Source organism: Myxocyprinus asiaticus, chromosome 48 (assembly GCF_019703515.2).
Source record: "Myxocyprinus asiaticus isolate MX2 ecotype Aquarium Trade chromosome 48, UBuf_Myxa_2, whole genome shotgun sequence".
NCBI lineage: Eukaryota > Metazoa > Chordata > Actinopteri > Cypriniformes > Catostomidae > Myxocyprinus > Myxocyprinus asiaticus.
In genome coordinates, this window is record NC_059391.1 from 18,165,870 (window position 1) to 18,184,782 (window position 18,913).

The 18,913-nt window shown below is 37.2% G+C and overlaps 1 protein-coding gene and 1 pseudogene across 1 annotated transcript; one reads left to right on the top strand and one right to left on the bottom strand.

Moving 5' to 3' along the window:
• Window positions 1-1,557: 1,557 nt before the first annotated feature.
• Window positions 1,558-10,775, top strand: LOC127437352 (RIB43A-like with coiled-coils protein 2; annotated as a pseudogene).
• Window positions 10,776-10,786: 11 nt separating this feature from the next.
• On the bottom strand, window positions 10,787-15,016 carry LOC127437353 (adenosine deaminase 2-A-like). Its single transcript, XM_051692179.1, has 4 exons — window positions 14,975-15,016; window positions 14,109-14,175; window positions 13,795-13,952; window positions 10,787-12,349 (listed from the first exon to the last, which is right to left on the bottom strand). The coding sequence occupies exons 1-4, from the start codon at window positions 15,014-15,016 to the stop codon at window positions 12,143-12,145; spliced, it is 474 nt and encodes a 157-aa protein (XP_051548139.1). The 3' UTR covers window positions 10,787-12,142.
• Window positions 15,017-18,913: the final 3,897 nt, after the last annotated feature.

The window sequence follows — 18,913 nt, forward strand, 5'->3', positions numbered from 1 at the left end:
GTTTAAAAGGATGTTGTTGTTATTAAGATATTTTGAAGGTTGGTGACCATGTCTACCGAAATGGCTGAAGATCGGCTTTTTCTCCAAAGAGAGTGTGTGGTCTGAATTTGACCAAGTTTCTCAATGGTTCAAAAATATTTTAAACACTATGCCTAGGCTACTAAACACAGCGATGTGTCTCATGAAGCACAAAGTAAATTTAAACAATGATTCATTACATTTCAATATGTTTATTTTGTATAAGTATAAATGAATGCTAAAACAAAATGTACTTACACCGGTCATTTAAAAAAACTACCATGTTTAAAACTTTTAATTGACTAACTTAAAAAATGTATTCCTCATTATTTTTAATTAAATATTTCACATTTACTTTTTTAACCATAATATGTGTAGACTATATAAAGATAACTTAATTCAGATCAATGAAATTTGAAATCAATACATTTTTTAAATGTACACTCTCTCTTTCTCTCAATAACAACTTTTAGAGGTTTAGTCTTTATCTTGTCAAATGTAAGTCAGCACTTTTCCTCTTCACATTTACCAAAGACCTTCTGTCCATGAAACTGAAGACAGACCCTGCATGTCTGACCCAAAATGTAAAATGAACAGTAGGACTATGCTGCTAAACAGAAACAAACCTTTCATTCTGATTTTACCTCTATCATACAGCATCAAGGACACTACGGAAGGAAAACAAATGTTTCATTACCTGTAATTTAAGTATAAAATTAATGTTAAAACAAACATACATCAATCATATAACAAACTATCATATTTAAAACATGTGAATTTATATGTTTTATATGTTTTTAAAGTGTAAACTCCTCTTTATGATTAATGATTTGTAATTATTAATGTTTAAGCAATTTAATATTTCACTGTTATTCTTTTATTCAGAATCCAACATGTACACCATTTAAACATGATTATCAATTTAACAATTGAGATACAGAAAACTATTTCAAAGTAATTGAGTATATTTGATGTTAAAATTACTTGTAAATTGTACAATGCTGATGATAATTAAACAAAATGGTAATCAAATATTACTTTTAACATGATGCTAAACATTAAAAAAAAAAAAAACTTCTAATAATAGTCAGAGGTTCATGCTATTCCATGAGTCTTTCAACAATGTCCTCTGGTAATAAAACAACAACTATTAAAAGGCCTAGAAACTCTCTGAACATGAGTAAGTGCTTTTTTTTCTTAATACTAAGTGGAGGACTTCTGTTTATGGAGCTTACAGATAAGCCATTTCTAAAACTGTGTTTTTAAAGTTTATTCATCTCATTATGTTTAATGAAATATTTTACATTTAATCTTTTATCCTGAATCATAATAAACTATTTCAAGATACAGGTTTTAAAGCTTAATTTGTAGAATAATTTTAATATTTTCAATGTAATTTTTTTCTCTCCCACTAACCCCTCCACACACACACACTTTAACCTCTTCTGGTTGTGAAACTTTAAGATAAGACAGAGACCTCCCCATACTTAACCTAAAACATTATAAAAGCTTATTTTAAACTTATTCAGAAAAGACCAACTGGAGTACAATCTTTGTCCTCTTCTAAGTACTTGAATCTGAGTTACAAATATTATTTTATCACCCTTATTTCTGTTTCTGACAGCAGGGACAGGATACTGATGTCAAAGTAAGTACTGACATTTTTTCTTCTTACAGAATTTTTGGTCTTTCTAATTTTCACACACATCTGCAAACAATATATAAACTTTCATTTTGAAATGTTTTACATGTGCAATTTTATCAGAATAATAAAGTTACCATAAGAATGAATTTTAAAGACAGTAGGGTGATCATACAACAATGAAATATCTTAAATTAATTGTTTGTTTTGTTAATCTCACTCTTTAAAATCTTCCATTTTAGACATTGAAACAACAATTACGATTAACACAGAACATGTGATTTTAGCACTATGTAATGCTATATATTAAATGATTTATGTAATTAATATTAGTCTTATTATTACAGATGACAGAGATTTTATTCATATTATTACACTTAAAACTACACATTCTCTGTTAAGTTGACAGTGACATGACTCAGACAGACATGCCACACTCTGACACAAATATTTTGGTCCACAGACCTGATATTTAAAGTTTTACAGAACTGTATTTCCTCCAGGTGCATTTTAGCCTCATTGGAAACATATTATTATTTTGTGGTAATCAGCATTATGTCACAAATGCCGTCGATTGAGTTTAACTTGTATTGAACCCGGAATATTACTTTACGTACACTTGGGTTACCATATTTCTAAAATAATATAAATTATATATTTAGAATACATGAAGGAAAGAATACGTTTGCATTTCTGTGACTGCTGAAGAGCATCATAACATGTCCTTTTAAGGGAAAAACGTGGTGTATGAGTAAAATATTGACATTTGAATTTGTGGAGAGAAAATCCAAAACTTTTATGTAAGAAAAGTGTTTTAGAAAGTACCGTTTTAGAGAAGTAATTAGCCATTTGTATTGATAACTTTCTGAGTGACTTACATTGGTCCTATGTCTACAACTGCAAAGTCAAATTCCCTGGATCATCTCATTTCTTTATAAATGTTTTTTTTTTTTCTTTTCTATTTAATTTACTTTATATAGGGGGACAGGGGCTAGTTGTCACACTTTATTACTCAAGTGAATATTTCAATATTCACTGCAGAAAAAAAAACAAAGGACAATCCTTCTTTTAAGCACACATTGTAAGTGGAGTTTATATCAGCACATGAGTCTTCATTTAGTTATGCTTTTTACATTATGTTTGTGAGGTAATAGTTTGATCAGTTTTTTCTGCCAGTTTAAGCAGATTACTAGATCTGTGTTAAATATGTAAGCTATTTTTAATATCAGCTCCTGTTTTTTACCTATATGTTGGTATGCAGTCGACAAACTGTAGAAAAAAGATAGATCTGCTGTGTTCTTAGAACACTTTTTACTGGAGTGAATAGATATGTAGACACGCTTTTTTATACATGAAAACACATGGACGTTATTGAAACTCATTATAATTATTTTTTTTATCCCCTTTTCTCCTAATTTGGAATGCCCAATTCCCACTACTTAGTAGGTCCTTGTGGTTGTGTGGTTACTCACCTCAATCTGGGTGGCAGAGGACAAGTCTCAGTTTCCACATCTTATCATGTGGCTTGTTGTGCATGACACCGTGGAGACTCTGCATGTGGAGGCTCATGATACTCTCCACAATCCATGCACAACTTACCACATGCCCCATTGAGAGTAAGCACCACTAATCGTGACCATGATGAGGTTACCCCATATGACTCTACCCTCCTTAGCAACCGGGCCAATTTGGTTGTTTAAGAGACCTGGCTGGAGTCACTCAGCACATCCTGGATTTGAACTCATGACTCCAGGGGTGGTAGTCAGCGTCAATACTCGCTGAGCTACCCGGGCCCCCTATTGAAACTCATTATAATTATTATAAGACTATTACTATTGTTTTTTGATAAAAGTCATGCTCAGCAGCTCACAAACTGTAAGGAAGTTATAGATTTGCTTTGTTCTTATAATGCTTAAAACCGAACCAGAATTGGTCACTGAATCATTAAATGGATCTGAATGAATACTTGAATCTTTAAAACACTACAAATATTAAATGTAAATAATATGCATATATTAATATAATACTTACTGTATATATTAATATATACTGTAATATATTAATACTGCACTGTAAGTGTTGGGTCGGTGCAAGCCACCTACTGACAGCTGTGCCCCCCCACACTTTTAAAATGACTGCTACGCTCCTGCCTAAAACCCCAATCCTAACCTTAACCCATGTTAGGTACATGTAGTCACCTAATATTACACAGTATTTTCTTGGGTAAATACACTGTAAGTATACTGAAAGAACACGTACTCTGAAATAAAGTGCAACCTAAAATGCATATGAAACAGAATATGTGTTCACAATCACTACTGTTGAGGGCGCTGCCATCCTAGGGGTGCAATGGTCCCCCCAGCTCCCCTTAAACTACGCTTTGAGTTGGGACAGAGTTATAGGGGATAGAAAATATCATCAGCTCAATATAAAACAATAGAAGTCAATAAAAGAATCCTCCCCATGATAGAAAATATTGTACAGTATATGTGTGGTTTTTTTTTTTTGTGTGTGTTTTTTTTTCAGCATTCACGTCTGAAAAATTGGCAAGGCAAAACGTTAAATGACGGAGAGAGGGTTCCATTTTCTAACACGGATCGTCAGTTTGTTGATAGTTTTCCTGACTAAGAATTTTCACAAATCGATTAATAGCGGCGATATAAGATAACGACCCACGTTGAGAATCTGTCTGACCGAATCACATCTGCTCAACTTGACAGGAGGAGAAACAGGGAGCAGCAACGCCAAGAGTGGATTTTCAATGACAAATTCCGCACAATTGGAGTAAATTGTTGAGCAAGGCAAGTTCTCTCAACAACTGTCATAATAATTGTCATCAGTAGCATTGCTCTGTTTAGTCAATGTGACTTTGTTCAGTAAATGTAAAAATTCTTGTTGAGAGAACTACTAATTTCTTGTTCAGCCAACTTTCAGTTCACAATATGAGAACTTTCATTTTGTAAGCATTTCAATTGCTTTTACATGGTTAACTTCTGTCTTCTGTACTTCTGTATTCCCTGTACACACATGACTGTGTTCAGTTCAGTTCAGTGACTTTATTTTCCACAATGTGGAAATTGTCTTCGGCTTCACCATACACAATAAAAACACCACCACATCACATAAAACACCATAAAAAAACAAAATAAAAACATAAATATAATCCATTAAAAGTATACCCTCCTCAGGCATATTCAAATACCTACCCACATATTTACACACATATACAACTACGTGTTTAATAATCTGACTGCAGTTGGCACAAATGATATCTGATACACTTTCTTGATAGCCCGTGGTTGCCTAAAACACCTTCCTGAGGGTAATAACTGAAAATGACTGTGTAGAGGATGGGTAAGATCCTCTATAATCACCAAAGCTTTTTGTTTTACTTTATATATAAATATATCGTTTAGCAGCCTCTGTGTCTTACCTACAATTTTACTTGCTACATTAACAACTTTGGACAACTTTGCTTTGTTTTTTACGCTCAGGTTTCCATACCACATGGTCATATTGAAAGACATAATGCTTTCCACGAGATTCTTGTAAACCATTTCTAAAATGTCTTTACTTACAGCAAAGTGGTTTAACCTCCTAATAAGATGCAGTCTCTGCATTGCTTTTTTAAAACATAATCTGTATTCTCAATAAAATTAAGATGAATATCTATACATGTTCCCAGATATTAAAAACTACCAACTATTTCTACAGGGTGCACACCAAGTATTAAATGTTCTACTTGTTCAGAGATTTCTTGCTTCTTGCTTGTAACAACTAATTCTTTGGTTTTATTCACATTAATCTCAAGTGCACTCAACCAACACCAATTCTGGAGGGAATTTACGTGATTATAATAAAGATTATTCATTTCCGTTCCACCTTTCTGCAAAAGGCCGACAAGTGCCATGTCATCTGCATATTTAATTAAAATAAAATGTGCATCCTGAATTTTAAATTCATTAGTATACAGTGAGAATAGTAAAGGTGATATGGTTCCCTGTGGTGAACCTGTGTTCAAAGTATTTGTCTTTGTCAATTGTGGCAACACACAGCTCCAATGCCATCATAAAGTTCGCTGATGATACGATGGTGGTAGGTCTCATCACTGACAATGATGAATCGGCCTACAGAGAGGAGGTGCACACTCTGACATGCTGGTGTCAGGAGCACAACCTCTCCCTCAACGTCAGTAAGACCAAGGAGCTTGTGGTGGACTTCAGGAGAAAAGACAGAGAACACAGTCCCATCACCATCAATGGAGCACCAGTGGAGAGAGTCATCAGCTTCAAGTTCCTCAGTGTCCACATCACTGAGGAACTCACATGGTCTGTCCACACTGAGGCCATTGTGAAGAAGGCTCACCAGCGCCTCTTCTTCCTGAGACGGCTGAGGAAGTTTGGAATGAATCACCACATCCTCACACGGTTCTACACCAGCACTGTAGAGAGCATCCTGACTGGCTGCATCACTGCCTGGTAGGGCAACAGCACCGCCCTCAACCGCAAAGCCCTGCAAAGTGTGGTGCAAACTGCCACACACATGAGCTTCCCTCCAGGACATACAGTATATACTAGGCGGTGTGTGAAAAAAGCTCAGAGGATCATCAGAGACTCCAGCCACCCGAGCCATGGGCTGTTCTCACTGCTACCATCAGACAGGCGGTATCACAGCATCAGGACCCGCACCAGCCGACTTCATGACAGCTTCTTCCCCCAAGCAATCAGACTTTTGAACTCTTGATCACTCATGATCTACATATATCAGCACTGCACTTTATTTTTTTTCTTTTATTTTTTTTTGGATTTTTCCCCTTTTTCTCCCAATTTGGAATGCCCAATTCCCAATGCGCTCTAAGTCCTCAGTCTGGGTGGCGGAGGACGAATCCCAGTTGCCTCCGCGTCTGAGACAGTCAACCCGCACATCTTAACACGTGGCTTGTTGAGCACGTTGCCACGGAGACATAGTGCGTGTGGAGGCTTCACGCCATCCACCGCAGCAACCACGCTCAATTCACCATGCACCCCACCGAGAACAAACCACATTATAGCAACCACGAGGAGGTCACCCCATGTGACTCTACCCTCCCTAGCAACCGGGCCAATTTGGTTGCTTAGGAGACCTGGCTGGAGTCACTCAGCACACTCTGGGATTCGAACTAGCGAACTCCAGGGGTGGTAGCCAGCATATTTTACCACTGAGCTACCCAAGCACTGCACTTTATTAATCTCACACTGGGGAAGAAGTTTACATTCACTAAGTTAACTGTGTCTTTAAGCAGCTTGGAAAATTCCAGAAAATTATGTCAAGCCTTTAGGCAATTAGCTTCTGATAGGCCAATTGGAGTCAACTGGAGGTGTACCTGTGGATGTATTTTAAGGCCTACCTTCAAACTCAGTGCCTCTTTGCTTGACACCATGGGAAAATCAAAAGAAATCAGCCATTAATAAGGGCAAGAAAATAAATTGTGGACCTCCTCAAGTCTGGTTCATCCTTGGGAGCAATTTCCAAATGCCTGAAGGAACCACGTTCATCTGTACAAACAATAGTACGCAAGTATAAACACCATGGGACCATGCAGCCATCATACCGCTCAGGAAGAAGACGCATTCTGTCACCTAGAGTTGAATGTAGTTTGGGTGCAAAAAGTACAAATCAATCCCAGAACAACAGCAAAGGACCTTGTGAAGATGCTGGAGGAAACAGGTAGACAATCCACAGTAAATATCCACAGTAAATATCCACAGTAAAACGAGTCCTATATTGACATTACCTGAAAGGCTGCTCAGCAAGGAAGAAGCCACTGCTCCAAAACTGCCATAAAAAAGTCAGACTACAGCTGCAAGTGCACATGGGGACGAAGGTCTTACTTTTTGGAGAAATGTCCTCTGGTCTGATGAAACAAAAATTTAACTGTTTGGCCATGACCATTGTTATGTTTTGGAGGAAAAAGGGTGAGGCTTGCAAGCCGAAGAACACCATCCCAACCGTGAAGAGTGGGGGTGGCAGCATCATGTTGTGGGGGTGCTTTTCTGCAGGAGGGACTGGTGCACTTCACAAAATAGATGGCACCATGAGGAAGGAAAATTATGTGGATATATTGAAGCAACATCTCAAGACATCAGCCAGGAAGTTAAAGCTCAGTCGCAAATGTGTCTTCCAAATGGACAATGACCCCAAGCATACCTCCAAAGTTGTGGCAAAATGGCTTAAGGACAACAAAGTCAAGGTATTGGAGTGACCATCACAAAGCCCTGACCTCAAATCCAAAATTTGTATGCAGAACTGAAAAAGTGTGTGCAAGCAAGGAGGCCTACAAACGTGACTCAGTTACACTAGCTCTGTCTGGAGGAATGGGCCAAAATTCCAGCAACTTCTTGTGAGAAGCTTGTGGAAGGCAACCCAAAATGTTTGCCCCAAGTTAAACAATTTAAAGGCAATGCTACCAAATACTAACAAAGTGTATGTAAACTTCTGACCCACTGGGAATGTGATGAAAGAAATAAAAGCTGAAATTCATTCTCTCTACTATTATTCTGACACTTCACATTCTTAAAATGAAGTAGTGATCCTAACTGACCTAAGACAGGTAATGTTTTCTACGATTAAATGTCAGGAATTGTGAAAAACTTAGTTTAAATGTATTTGGCTAAGGTGTATGTAAACTTCTGACTTTCAACTGTACATGCTACTTAGATTGCAGCATCTGTGCTGCCTTTGCAGTGTAAAGATGGTATATGTTTTCTATTTTATTTACTATTTAGTGCATCAGTACCCCAATACTGACCACCCTCACCATTCTAAACAGCACTGTGGCAGCAGTGGAGTCATTCAGGTTCCTGGGCACTAAAATCTCACAGGACCTGAAGTGGGAGACCCACATTAACTCCATTGTGAAAAAGGCCCATCAGAGGTTGTACTTCCTTCGCCAGCTGAGGAAGTTCAACCTGCCACAGGCGCTGCTGATACAGTTCTACTCAGCAGTCATTGAGTCTGTCCTCTGCACTTCTATAACTGTCTGGTTTGGTTCAGCTACGAAATCAGACATCAGAAGACTACAAAGGACAGTTCGGACTGCTGAGAGGATTATTGGTTGCCCCCTGCCCTCCCTTCAGGAACTATACACTTCCAGAGTGAGGAAAAAGGCTGGAAAAATCACTCTGGACCCCACTCACCCTGCCCACTACCTTTTTGAACTGTTGCCTTCTGGCCGACGCTTCAGAGCTCTGAGCACCAGACCGTCAGGCACAGGAACAGTTTTTTCCCTCAGGCTATCCATCTCATGAACAGTTAAATTGCCCCATTGAGCAATAACTATGTGCAATATACAGTTTAGCCTTTTTTATATTTATCCAACCTCTTCTGCCATTTCATTCCTCTGAGAAAAAAAAACAAAAAACACATTTGCACTGTACATAACAGATTTGTATTAGATTTGCACTACCTATGTGTATGTGTATAATGATTTTTTATTTTTTATTATTATCTCTGTCTTGCAGCTATTTTTGTATTGTTGTACACTGGAAGCTCCTGTCGCCAAGACAAATTCCTTGTATGTGTAGGCATACTTGGCAATAAAGCTCAATCTGATCTGATCTGATCTGATCCTTCTGATCAGTATGAACAAAGAAGGCTGTTGTTGGACAGCAGAGCTGTTGAACTGCAGAAGATGGAGGAGTAATGCAAAAGAGCTGCAACCATGGCCAACAAAGACTTTAATCTGGCACTGGTGAGTGACCTGACAACTGAAGTGCTCAAAGGTAGAAAAAAAAAAAGGAAAAAGTAGGCTTTATAATTTATGTGTGGCCTTTATTGGTTAGCTTTCTGTCTTTCATTCTTGATTGAGCCATCGTTTCCCATGGTCCCTCCCTTTTTACTGACTGTAGGCTGCAGAGATGGCAAATCGATGTCGACACAAGCGTCACGAAGAGGAGGAGAACAACCAGATGAACATCCTGAATCAGCTAAATGGAGACCTGCTGACTGAAAACCCTGAACAAAATGCTAGTGTGCTGGGTCTGTCTCACCTGCGCAGTGACTGTTACAAGGGGATGACCCTGAAAGAACTGCAAATGTACACTCAAGCAGCACCAAGCAGGAGAGAAGAAGGTAAAGCCCTGCACTGGGTACTTTGTTGTTAAGGGATCAGGTTTGACGTCTCTGATGGAGATAGTTCAAAATACGCTTTGGTAATCGTTTTTTTAATTTGTCTTAAAATATTAAAGGACACTCTCATATGTGCTTAAGTACAACAGATGAACATAATCTGAACAAATGTGTTGTATGCAGCGCGCTTGCATAGAGCAGCGGGAAAAGGAGCTCTAGGAGTATAACATGCGCATGACATCAGCCCGTGCTGCATTGCTGTTTGAAAGACAGCAAGTGTGTATTAATAAGGAGCTCCGCAGGGCTATGGACAATGCCAATGCACAACTGGCCCAGGCCCATGATGCCCAGTGAGTTGCAAACAATGTTGACTAAAGCTAATTTATTAAAGTCTATATTAAAGTTGTGAAAGTCAGGCCATACCCTGTTATTTTATTTGTTGTCGTTTTTTTCTGAAAGTGCACTTGTGTACTCTCCAGTGTCTGTGCAGTAATATTATACAGTAATACCAAATTTTTACATTGAATTACTATTTAAAGGAAATCAGTGGACTGTTGCATTGTAACATTTGTGTAAAGTAACATTTTAAAATACCATCTCCATTATGCATTTGATTACTCTGTACCTTATTATGTATTACTTATTGTAAAAATTTTAACAAAGCGTTTCCATTTACAGGAAGAAACATCTTCATAAGGTGTACACCAACATTCCTTATGAGTGCTATTTTTCCCAGTTTAACACCAGCAGTAGATAAAGAATACAGAATTGAGGACAATCAAATATATCATTTTACTGTCAGCACCTTGCCTTTCATTGGATAGAAGGGGAAATCAACTTCAGTTGCACAAAAATGAAAATTCTCTCATCATTTAACCACCTCATGCCAACCCAGATGTATGACTTTCTTTATTCTGCAGAACACAAACCAAGATTTTTAGAAGAATATTTCAGCTCTGTTTGTCCATTCAATGCAAGTGAATGTTGGCCAGAACTTTGAAGCTCCATAAAGTACATAAAGGAAGCATAAAAGTAATTCATACGACTCATGTCTTCTGAAGCGGTGTGATAGGTATGGGTGAGAAACAGATCAATATTTAAGCTCTTTTTTACTACAAATTCTCTTCCCTGTCAAGTAGGTGGTGATATGCATGAAGGTCAATCGCCAAAAACAAAAGAATGTGAAAGTGGAGATATAAAGTAAAAAAGGACTTGAATATTAATCTGTTTCTCAGCCTCACCTATCATATCGTTTCTGAAGACAAGGATTTAACCAGTGGAGTCGTATGGATTACTTTTATGCTGCCTTTATGTGCTTTTTGGATCTTCAAAGTTCTGGTCACCATTCACTTGTTCTGTATGAACCTACAGAGCTGCGATATTTTTCTAAAAATCTTTGTGTTCTGCAGAGAAAAATCATACACATCTGGGATGGCATTTTTGGGTGAACTATCTCTTTAAGTCAACCTGCCATGGCCATTAAAGTAAAAATATCTTAAAATGTTTTAAACACCCCAGTTTTATATATATATATATAAAATAATAAAGATGAACTGATTTAGTAAATAATTGTTTTGTAAATGATAGATGGCTTATCAGGTGCCCTGAAAAGAATAAAGTGGTCTACCCTTTTTATACCTCTATGTACTTTGCTGTCATGAAATCTGATTGCATCAAGTATTAAATACTAGTATTTAAGTATTAAAGCACATACAAGTCTCTCAATGGCCTGAGGTTTAAGAGTCCTCCATTTTGTTGTGAACAGCTTTTGAGTAGAAGTATGAAAGTTCTCTACACGTTCTCCACCAGAAGGCAGCACAGGCCAGTTCAAGATACTACAGTCAGTTCCTCAGAATCTGCAAAGCAGCATTAATTACAGTATTCACACACTCCTGTATATTCGCCAATGTCAAACAAAAGAGACAGGGGAAGAATATCTGTAAACAATGCACTTATTTCAATGTTTAAAATTGCCCTTGTTTAGAGATGACCTCTTAAAATAGTCTACAATAAACTCTGCAAGACAAACTTGCCCCATTTTACCAGCAAAGTCTCAATAGACTTTTTCTTTGTCTGACTTGGCAAAGATCAGTACCTGAAAGTAAAGAGTGAGAGGACAAAAGTTAAAAATATACTGCAATGGCATGTTTTAGATTACACTAGTGAAAATCTCTGATAAATTAAGATATTTCTAGATCAAAATTAAGTCCTGTACACAACAGTATGCAAAAACACATATATGTTACCTCATAATCTGTATAAAATACTGATCATTTTACAGATTACATGAGAAGCAGTTTATATCTTTTAAAATAGTAATATCTATAAACATTAAATGTACATTTACTGGCCTATAATACTGTTGGTAGCCATATATTACCTGAGAGAATTCATGACCAGCTCTTTTAGTGTGCCTAGATTAAAGCTCATTTCTCCAAAGCCCATGAATGCTTCACAGAAATTGTGAGACAGGCCAGCGGCCCCAAAGACAGCTGGACCATCAGAACTGATCACCAGAGGATGACCCTCAGCCGTCAGCACTGCAGCCGGTTGATTCCGCAAATCTGAAACCAGTTTCAACACCTAACAAGGAAACAGAGCAGCTCAATGACCAGACCATTATTATTATGTTCCCTGTGGATAGTCATTTCCATCACATCTTAAATTCTGTATTGTTTAATAGATTTCCATGGTGGAAATTGCATTTTTTAACATTTTGAAAATAAAATGGCCAACTACTTTGTCTTGCTAAGGCTAACTTCATAGTTAAAATTGTATGTATCCTAAATACACACAATATTTTCACACTTTTGACAAAACTGCAGCTTAATTGGATATGACGCACAATAAAAGTACTCTGCTCACAAGTGATATTTACCTTGATTTATCTTTGTTTTCTGCAAACATCACTTGTCTCGTCTTATTTCATCTCAAGCATGCTCTTCACTGATTCTTTTGTCAACCTGCTAAACAAGTACACTAACTTAAGTTTTTTTTTTTTTTTTTTTTAGGGGCAAAATTGTATGGTGTGGTGGAAATGACACCACCACTGTGGGACAGTCTTAATTTTGGTAAAATTATTAGAAATAATTTTTCCACAATAAATATTAAAATGGTTTATTTTTATTTAACTCTTTATTTAGTTTATCATGGTTTTAAACATGTAATAATTTGTATTTTTATAAAGGACTTTCATAGTTTCACATTCAAAGTCTGGGTCTGGGACAGGCTAAAACAATCAAATCTGTACATAAAAGGTGTTAAAAGCACTAAAATAACTGGTGAAGGTAAAAGTTTCCAAGTCATTTTTTAAAGTGTCCTACATATAACAAGTAAAAAAATGTTTTAATAAAAATAAAAACGTTTCTTTTTAATAAAAATCAACCTTTGTGACATGAAAGTGCTCAAACAAACACCCCTATACACTACCGTTCAAAAGTTTGGGGTCACTTGCCTGAAATGTTTCTCATGATCTTAAAAATCTTTTGATCTGAAGGTGTATGCTTAAATGTTTGAAATTAGTTTTGTAGACAAAAATATAATTGTGCCACCATATTAATTTATTTCATTACAAAACTAAAATTGTATTTAAAAACAAAAAAGTTTTTGAAATTGATGTCTTGGACCAAATAATAAAGAAAAGCAGCCACTAAGTGCCCAGCATAGATGGGAACTCCTTCAATATTGTTTAAAAAGCATCCCAGGGTGTTACTGTACCTCAAGAAGTTGGTTGAGAAAATGTCAAGAGTACATTTCTGCAAATTCTAGGCAAAGGGTGACTGCTTTGAAGATGCTAAAATATAACACAGTTTTGATTTATTTTGGATTTTGTTTAGTCACAACATAATTCCCATAGTTCCATATATGTTATTCCATAGTTGAGATGACTTTACTATTATTCTAAAATGTGAAAACTTTTGACCGGTAGTGTATATAAATACAATAATTTGCTTGTGATTTTCCTCATGTACAAGTCAGTTTGGATAAAAGTCTCTGCTAAATGTAATACATAGTGAGTGATAATGTACCTGATTTGAGATGAGGCAAACTTCAATTGGTACATCCATTTTTCTAGACATTTCTTTAACTACAGGATGACATGCCAAGGCAAAGCCATGCCCTATCCGTGTGGTGTTGAATAGAAGAGCATCCATAATGTTCTGATCAACATCTGTTCCCTGTGAATTTGTGTGGGAAAGAGTATGGGGAAGAGAGTAACTGTAAAATGGAACATGCATTCAATCATTTTTGCTTTGAAAGTACTCGACACTAAAGGATATTTGAGACTCATTTGGGTTCAACTGCTCTGTGCCACATGAAAGAGGTAAGATGTGAAAGAAACCTGTCTCTCCTGCATGGAAAAAGTAGGGTAGGTTTACACCCTGCTCTTCTGGTAGATTCAAAGCATCCTTAAAGTGTCACAAAGGCCTTCCAATGTCTTCTTGTCCTACCTAAGGTTATAGAAGCAAGTTTTTTTTTTCATTCACTTATGTATTTCAGCAAAGAGCTCATTAACCAACCAGTATACAGTTGCAATCGAAATTATTCAACCCCCCCAATACAGTAAGGATTTACAAAGGTAAGCTTTTCTGATGACCCAGAATTTTTTAACTTTACATCTTTATCAGTTGAGTGACACATTCAAAGTCATAGTGTGAATATATAACCTAATATTTGTAAATAGCAGGAGTTTTTTTTTAAATACAGCCATGTCATAATTATTCAACCCCTGTTGCATGTAGCTGTTTCTTAAATATGTAAGGCTACACAAGTAATTGTTTTAAAACAAAATTAAGTCATTAATCTGCAATGGCACTTATTTAAGTTTTCAAATTTAAGTTTAGCGTTGTAAGCAAAAATGTATTTCAATGCAAAAAATGCAATTAAAAATAAGCTGTCTCAAAAGCTAATAGAGGAGATTATTTCATTACACAAGAAAGGTCATGGCTAAAAGTACATTTCCAAGGCACTTCAATTTCCAATAGACAAAGTTGGCAGCACCATTCATACATTTTTTTTTTAATATGGTACAACAGCAACCTTCTTGGGTTGTGGAAGAAAGCAAAACTTCATCAAGGGAAATGTTGACTCCAGCTGACTGAATATTCAAGAAGTAATTAGGAAAGACCTGTGGAGTCCTGGAAGAAGGTTTTATAGATGTATGACACTAAACTGAAAATGAGTTTTAGACCCATGGGTCAGCAGTACGTCTGGAATAAGATGATGAGGTGATGACAAGAACGACACCATCCCCACAGTCAAGCATGGAGGTGGGTCAGTCCTGTTATGGGGTGTTTTGCAGCACAGAAACCAAAGAATGTCAATGAGCTGGAAGCTTTTGCTCAATGAGAAATGTGTAAAAATTCTAATAGAGAGGTGTCCGAAGCCTGAGAGCACTTACCTGAAACATTTATTGGCAGAACACTGACATTCCTGTCTTGCAGGAAATCATGCACAGCATGAGCAGTATGGCTGATGGCAATGTCATGCTGGAGGGTCATGAGCCTGCAGGAAGGGTACCACATGAGGGAGGAGGATATCTTCCCTGTAACGCACAGCGTTGAGATTGCCTGCAATGACAACAAGCTCAGTCCCGTGATGCTGTGACACACCGCCCCAGACCATGACGGACCCTCCACCTCCAAATTGATCCCGCTCCAGAGTACATGCCTTGGTGTAACGCTCATTCCTTCGATGATAAACACGAGTCCGACCATCACCCCAGGTGAGGCAAAACCATGACTTGTCAGTGAAGAGCACTTTTTGCCAATCCTGTCTGGTCCAGCGAAGGTGGGTTTAAGCCCATAAGCAACACTGTTGCCGGTGATGTCTGGTAAGGACCTGTCTTACAACAGGCCTACAAGCCCTCAGTCCAGCCTCTCTCAGCCTATTGCGGACAGTCTTGGCACTGATGGAGGGATTGTGCGTTCCTGGTGTAACTCGGGCAGTTGTTGTTGCCATCTTGTACCTGTCTCGCAGGTGTGATATTCGGATGTACCGATCCTGTGCAGGTGTTGTTACATGTGGTCTGCCACTGCGAGGATGATTAGCTGTCCTTCCTGTCTCCCTGTAGCGCTGTCTTAGGCGTCTCACAGTATGGACATTGCAATTTATTGCCCTGGCCACATCTGCAGTCCTCATGCCTCCATGCAGCATGCCTAAGGCACGTTCACGCAGATGAGCAGGGACCCTGGGCATCTTTCTTTTGGTATTTTTCAGAGTCAGTAGAAAGGTGTCTTTAGTGTCTTAAGTTTTTACAACTGTGACTTTAATTGCCTACCATCTGTAAGCTGTTAGTGTCTTAATGACCGTTCCACAGGTGCATGTTCATTAATTGTTTATGGCTCATTGAACAAGCATGGAAAACATTGTTTAAACCCATTACAATAAAGATCTGTAAAGTTATTTAGATTTTTACAAATTTATCTTTAAAATACCGTGTCCTGAAAATGGGATGTTTCTTTTTTTGCTGAGTTTAGATAGACAGACAGACAGACAGATGGATAGATGATGGATGAATGGATAGATAGATACTTTAAATGAAAAGGAACACTCATCAGATTGACATCACAATGTCAATATCCAAGAATCACTACAGAATCACCTCTCATTCTCTACCTGTTGTCCAAATCAGTGCTGTTTTTGATCTTCTCCCTGAGGGATCTGAGCAGGGTCCATGAGGAGCAGCATGGATGAGATGCAAGTTGTCCAGAAGAGAAGATAAACTGCACCGATTGGTCTTCAGTGAAGCACATGTAGCAGTTTTCTTTGTAGGTCATATTTTTTTACCAGCCATTCCACCCCCACCATAGCAAAGTCTTGAACATGATGACATGAAGATACTCAATAGTGGCCCTTCCAAGAGCAATGACCAATGAACATGTAGAAATAGTGCTCATTGTCACTCACACAAACACTAAACACCGTCAGGGTAACACGTGAAATTTAAATAATGCAGTAAACATTAACTAAACTACATAAAATATAACACAGAACACCCCAATGTAGATAAGTGATATTAAGAATAAGAAGAAAAATCTATTCCCATAAAATATATTGAAATGTGATGGATAATGCAGGGAATTCTGGGAATTTTTTTGTTTGTTTTGTTTTTACAGTAATTTTAACAATAATTTACCATAAAAAGTAAATGTACTCTCTTGTTAAACATAATATACATTTTTACTGTTACTTATACAGAAAATCATACTTTTTTACAAAAAATTACTGTAAAACTACATGTATTGTCTTTTTAAATATATTTTTAAAATGTACCATATATTTTAAGGTAACTTAAAAAGAAGAAAAATAAAAATAAAAAAATACTTAGTGCATCTTGAATTAGCCAGGTGGTCATTTTTTCTTGAGTATAAGCAGCATGCTTTTCAACTGGGAAATTTGCAACAACTCTGTAGTTTCAAAGAATCAGGTTTTGCCCACTGCTTATCTTGTACTTCTTTTTTTCATATTCACCAGTTTCAATCTTTAACCACAGTATATGTTCCCTTCCGCCGGTGGAACATCAGCTGCAATTTACTGAAACTGTACATTTCTACAAGCAAAGTCTACACTGTCACATATGATATGAATAACATATTTCTTAAGAGTTGAATCTCGTTACAAGCAATGTGACCATCTGTTGCAGACCCAATTACATGTAAACAACCTACATGACAATAAGCAGTGTGTAGAGCTGTACTTTACCAGTTATCAGTAATAATGAAGTTGTCACCCATGTAACATGTCCTTTCTTTTTTCTTTAAAATTCCATGCTCATTCTAGTATATAAACCTCATAAAATCAATTTGATCATGCAAATAAAATGGATGACACCAAAAACACACTTAAAACTGTATGAGTAATGATTGGCTCAGTAAGTGACAAAGCCAGGGGTGTAGATTCCAGGGGGGATGGGGGTGAGGTAACCCCCCCCCCCAAATAATTAAAACAAGCAAATACAAAAACCAATATCTATGATCAATGGACACATGAAAATGCTTCACGCTGCAACCCCCTAATGTTCAAGCCAAATCTATGTCCTTAGACAAAGCTTAAACAAGCTTAAACTTAAAAAATCTGTAAACAGCGAAATACAGATGAAGAGCTTACATGCAGCTCAAGTACACTGTATTTCCTACAATGATTTTGGTAACAGAAACACGAGTTATTTTACTTTGCCGAGCTAGATCGACTTGACTAGAGATTGTTTAGCCATAATCACTTCCAAAACAGAGTTACGTCAGAATACTTCTCGAAGCTCATTGGCTCTGCTGTGTGTCAGTGTACGTGGACAAAAGTGCGGAGAACAGAGTTGTTAGCGTCCTCAAAATCTAGCGTGTATCCACCTTATTCCTACAGCACGTTATCCCTGAGCACTGTAAGGACATCTTAACATGTTCTAGCCGAATTGATTTGAGCAAAACATAATAAAATACTCACTAAGACCTTGTTTATAGCTTGTATTTGTTTTGTTCAATGATTCAAAATAAAATTACTCACTTTTTGACACAAATCTCAACACGTCTCTGTTTATTGACTGATCGCACATTACATAATGGTCTTGTATGTTTGTTTCTCAAACCATTTGTAACATTTGCTGTAACACTGGATTCTTGAAGAACAACAGGTATTGTAATTAATACATATCATCACAGTTTTAAGATGGATCTCTGGTAATCTGATCACATGTGGTTAGGCGAGACACATTGCTGTTGGTCGCACAAATGCATCTCCTGTGAGCACTTGTGACATATAAACTCAGCAAAAAAAGAAACATCCCTTTTTCAGGACACTGTATTTTAAAGATAATTTGTAAAAATCCAAATAACTTTACAGATCTTTATTGTTAAGGGTTTATACCCATGCTTGTTCAGTGAACTATAAACAATTCATGAACATGCACCTGTGGAACAGTCATTAAGACACTAACAGCTTACAGATGGTAGGCAATTAAAGTCACAGTTATAAAAACTTAAGACACTAAAGAGACCTTTCTACTGACTCTGAAAAACACCAAAAGATGCCCAGGGTCCCTGCTCATCTGCGTGAACATGCCTTAGGCATGCTGCATAGAGGCATGAGGACTGCAGATGTGGCCAGGGCAATAAATTGCAACGTCCATACTGTGAGATGCCTTAGACAGCGCTA

Bases quoted from the DNA above. Each gene is read 5' to 3' on its own strand.
- LOC127437353 (XM_051692179.1), bottom strand. From the start codon at position 15,016: ATGGTGTCGTTCTTGTCATCACCTCATCATCTTATTCCAGAC. The intron at 13,953-14,108 runs GTTTCTTTCACA...TTTCCCACACAA, and splicing joins TTTCCATGCAGGAGAGACAG to ATTCACAGGGAACAGATGTT. The intron at 12,350-13,794 runs GTACATTATCAC...TTTCCTTGTTAG, and splicing joins TTTGCCTCATCTCAAATCAG to GTGTTGAAACTGGTTTCAGA.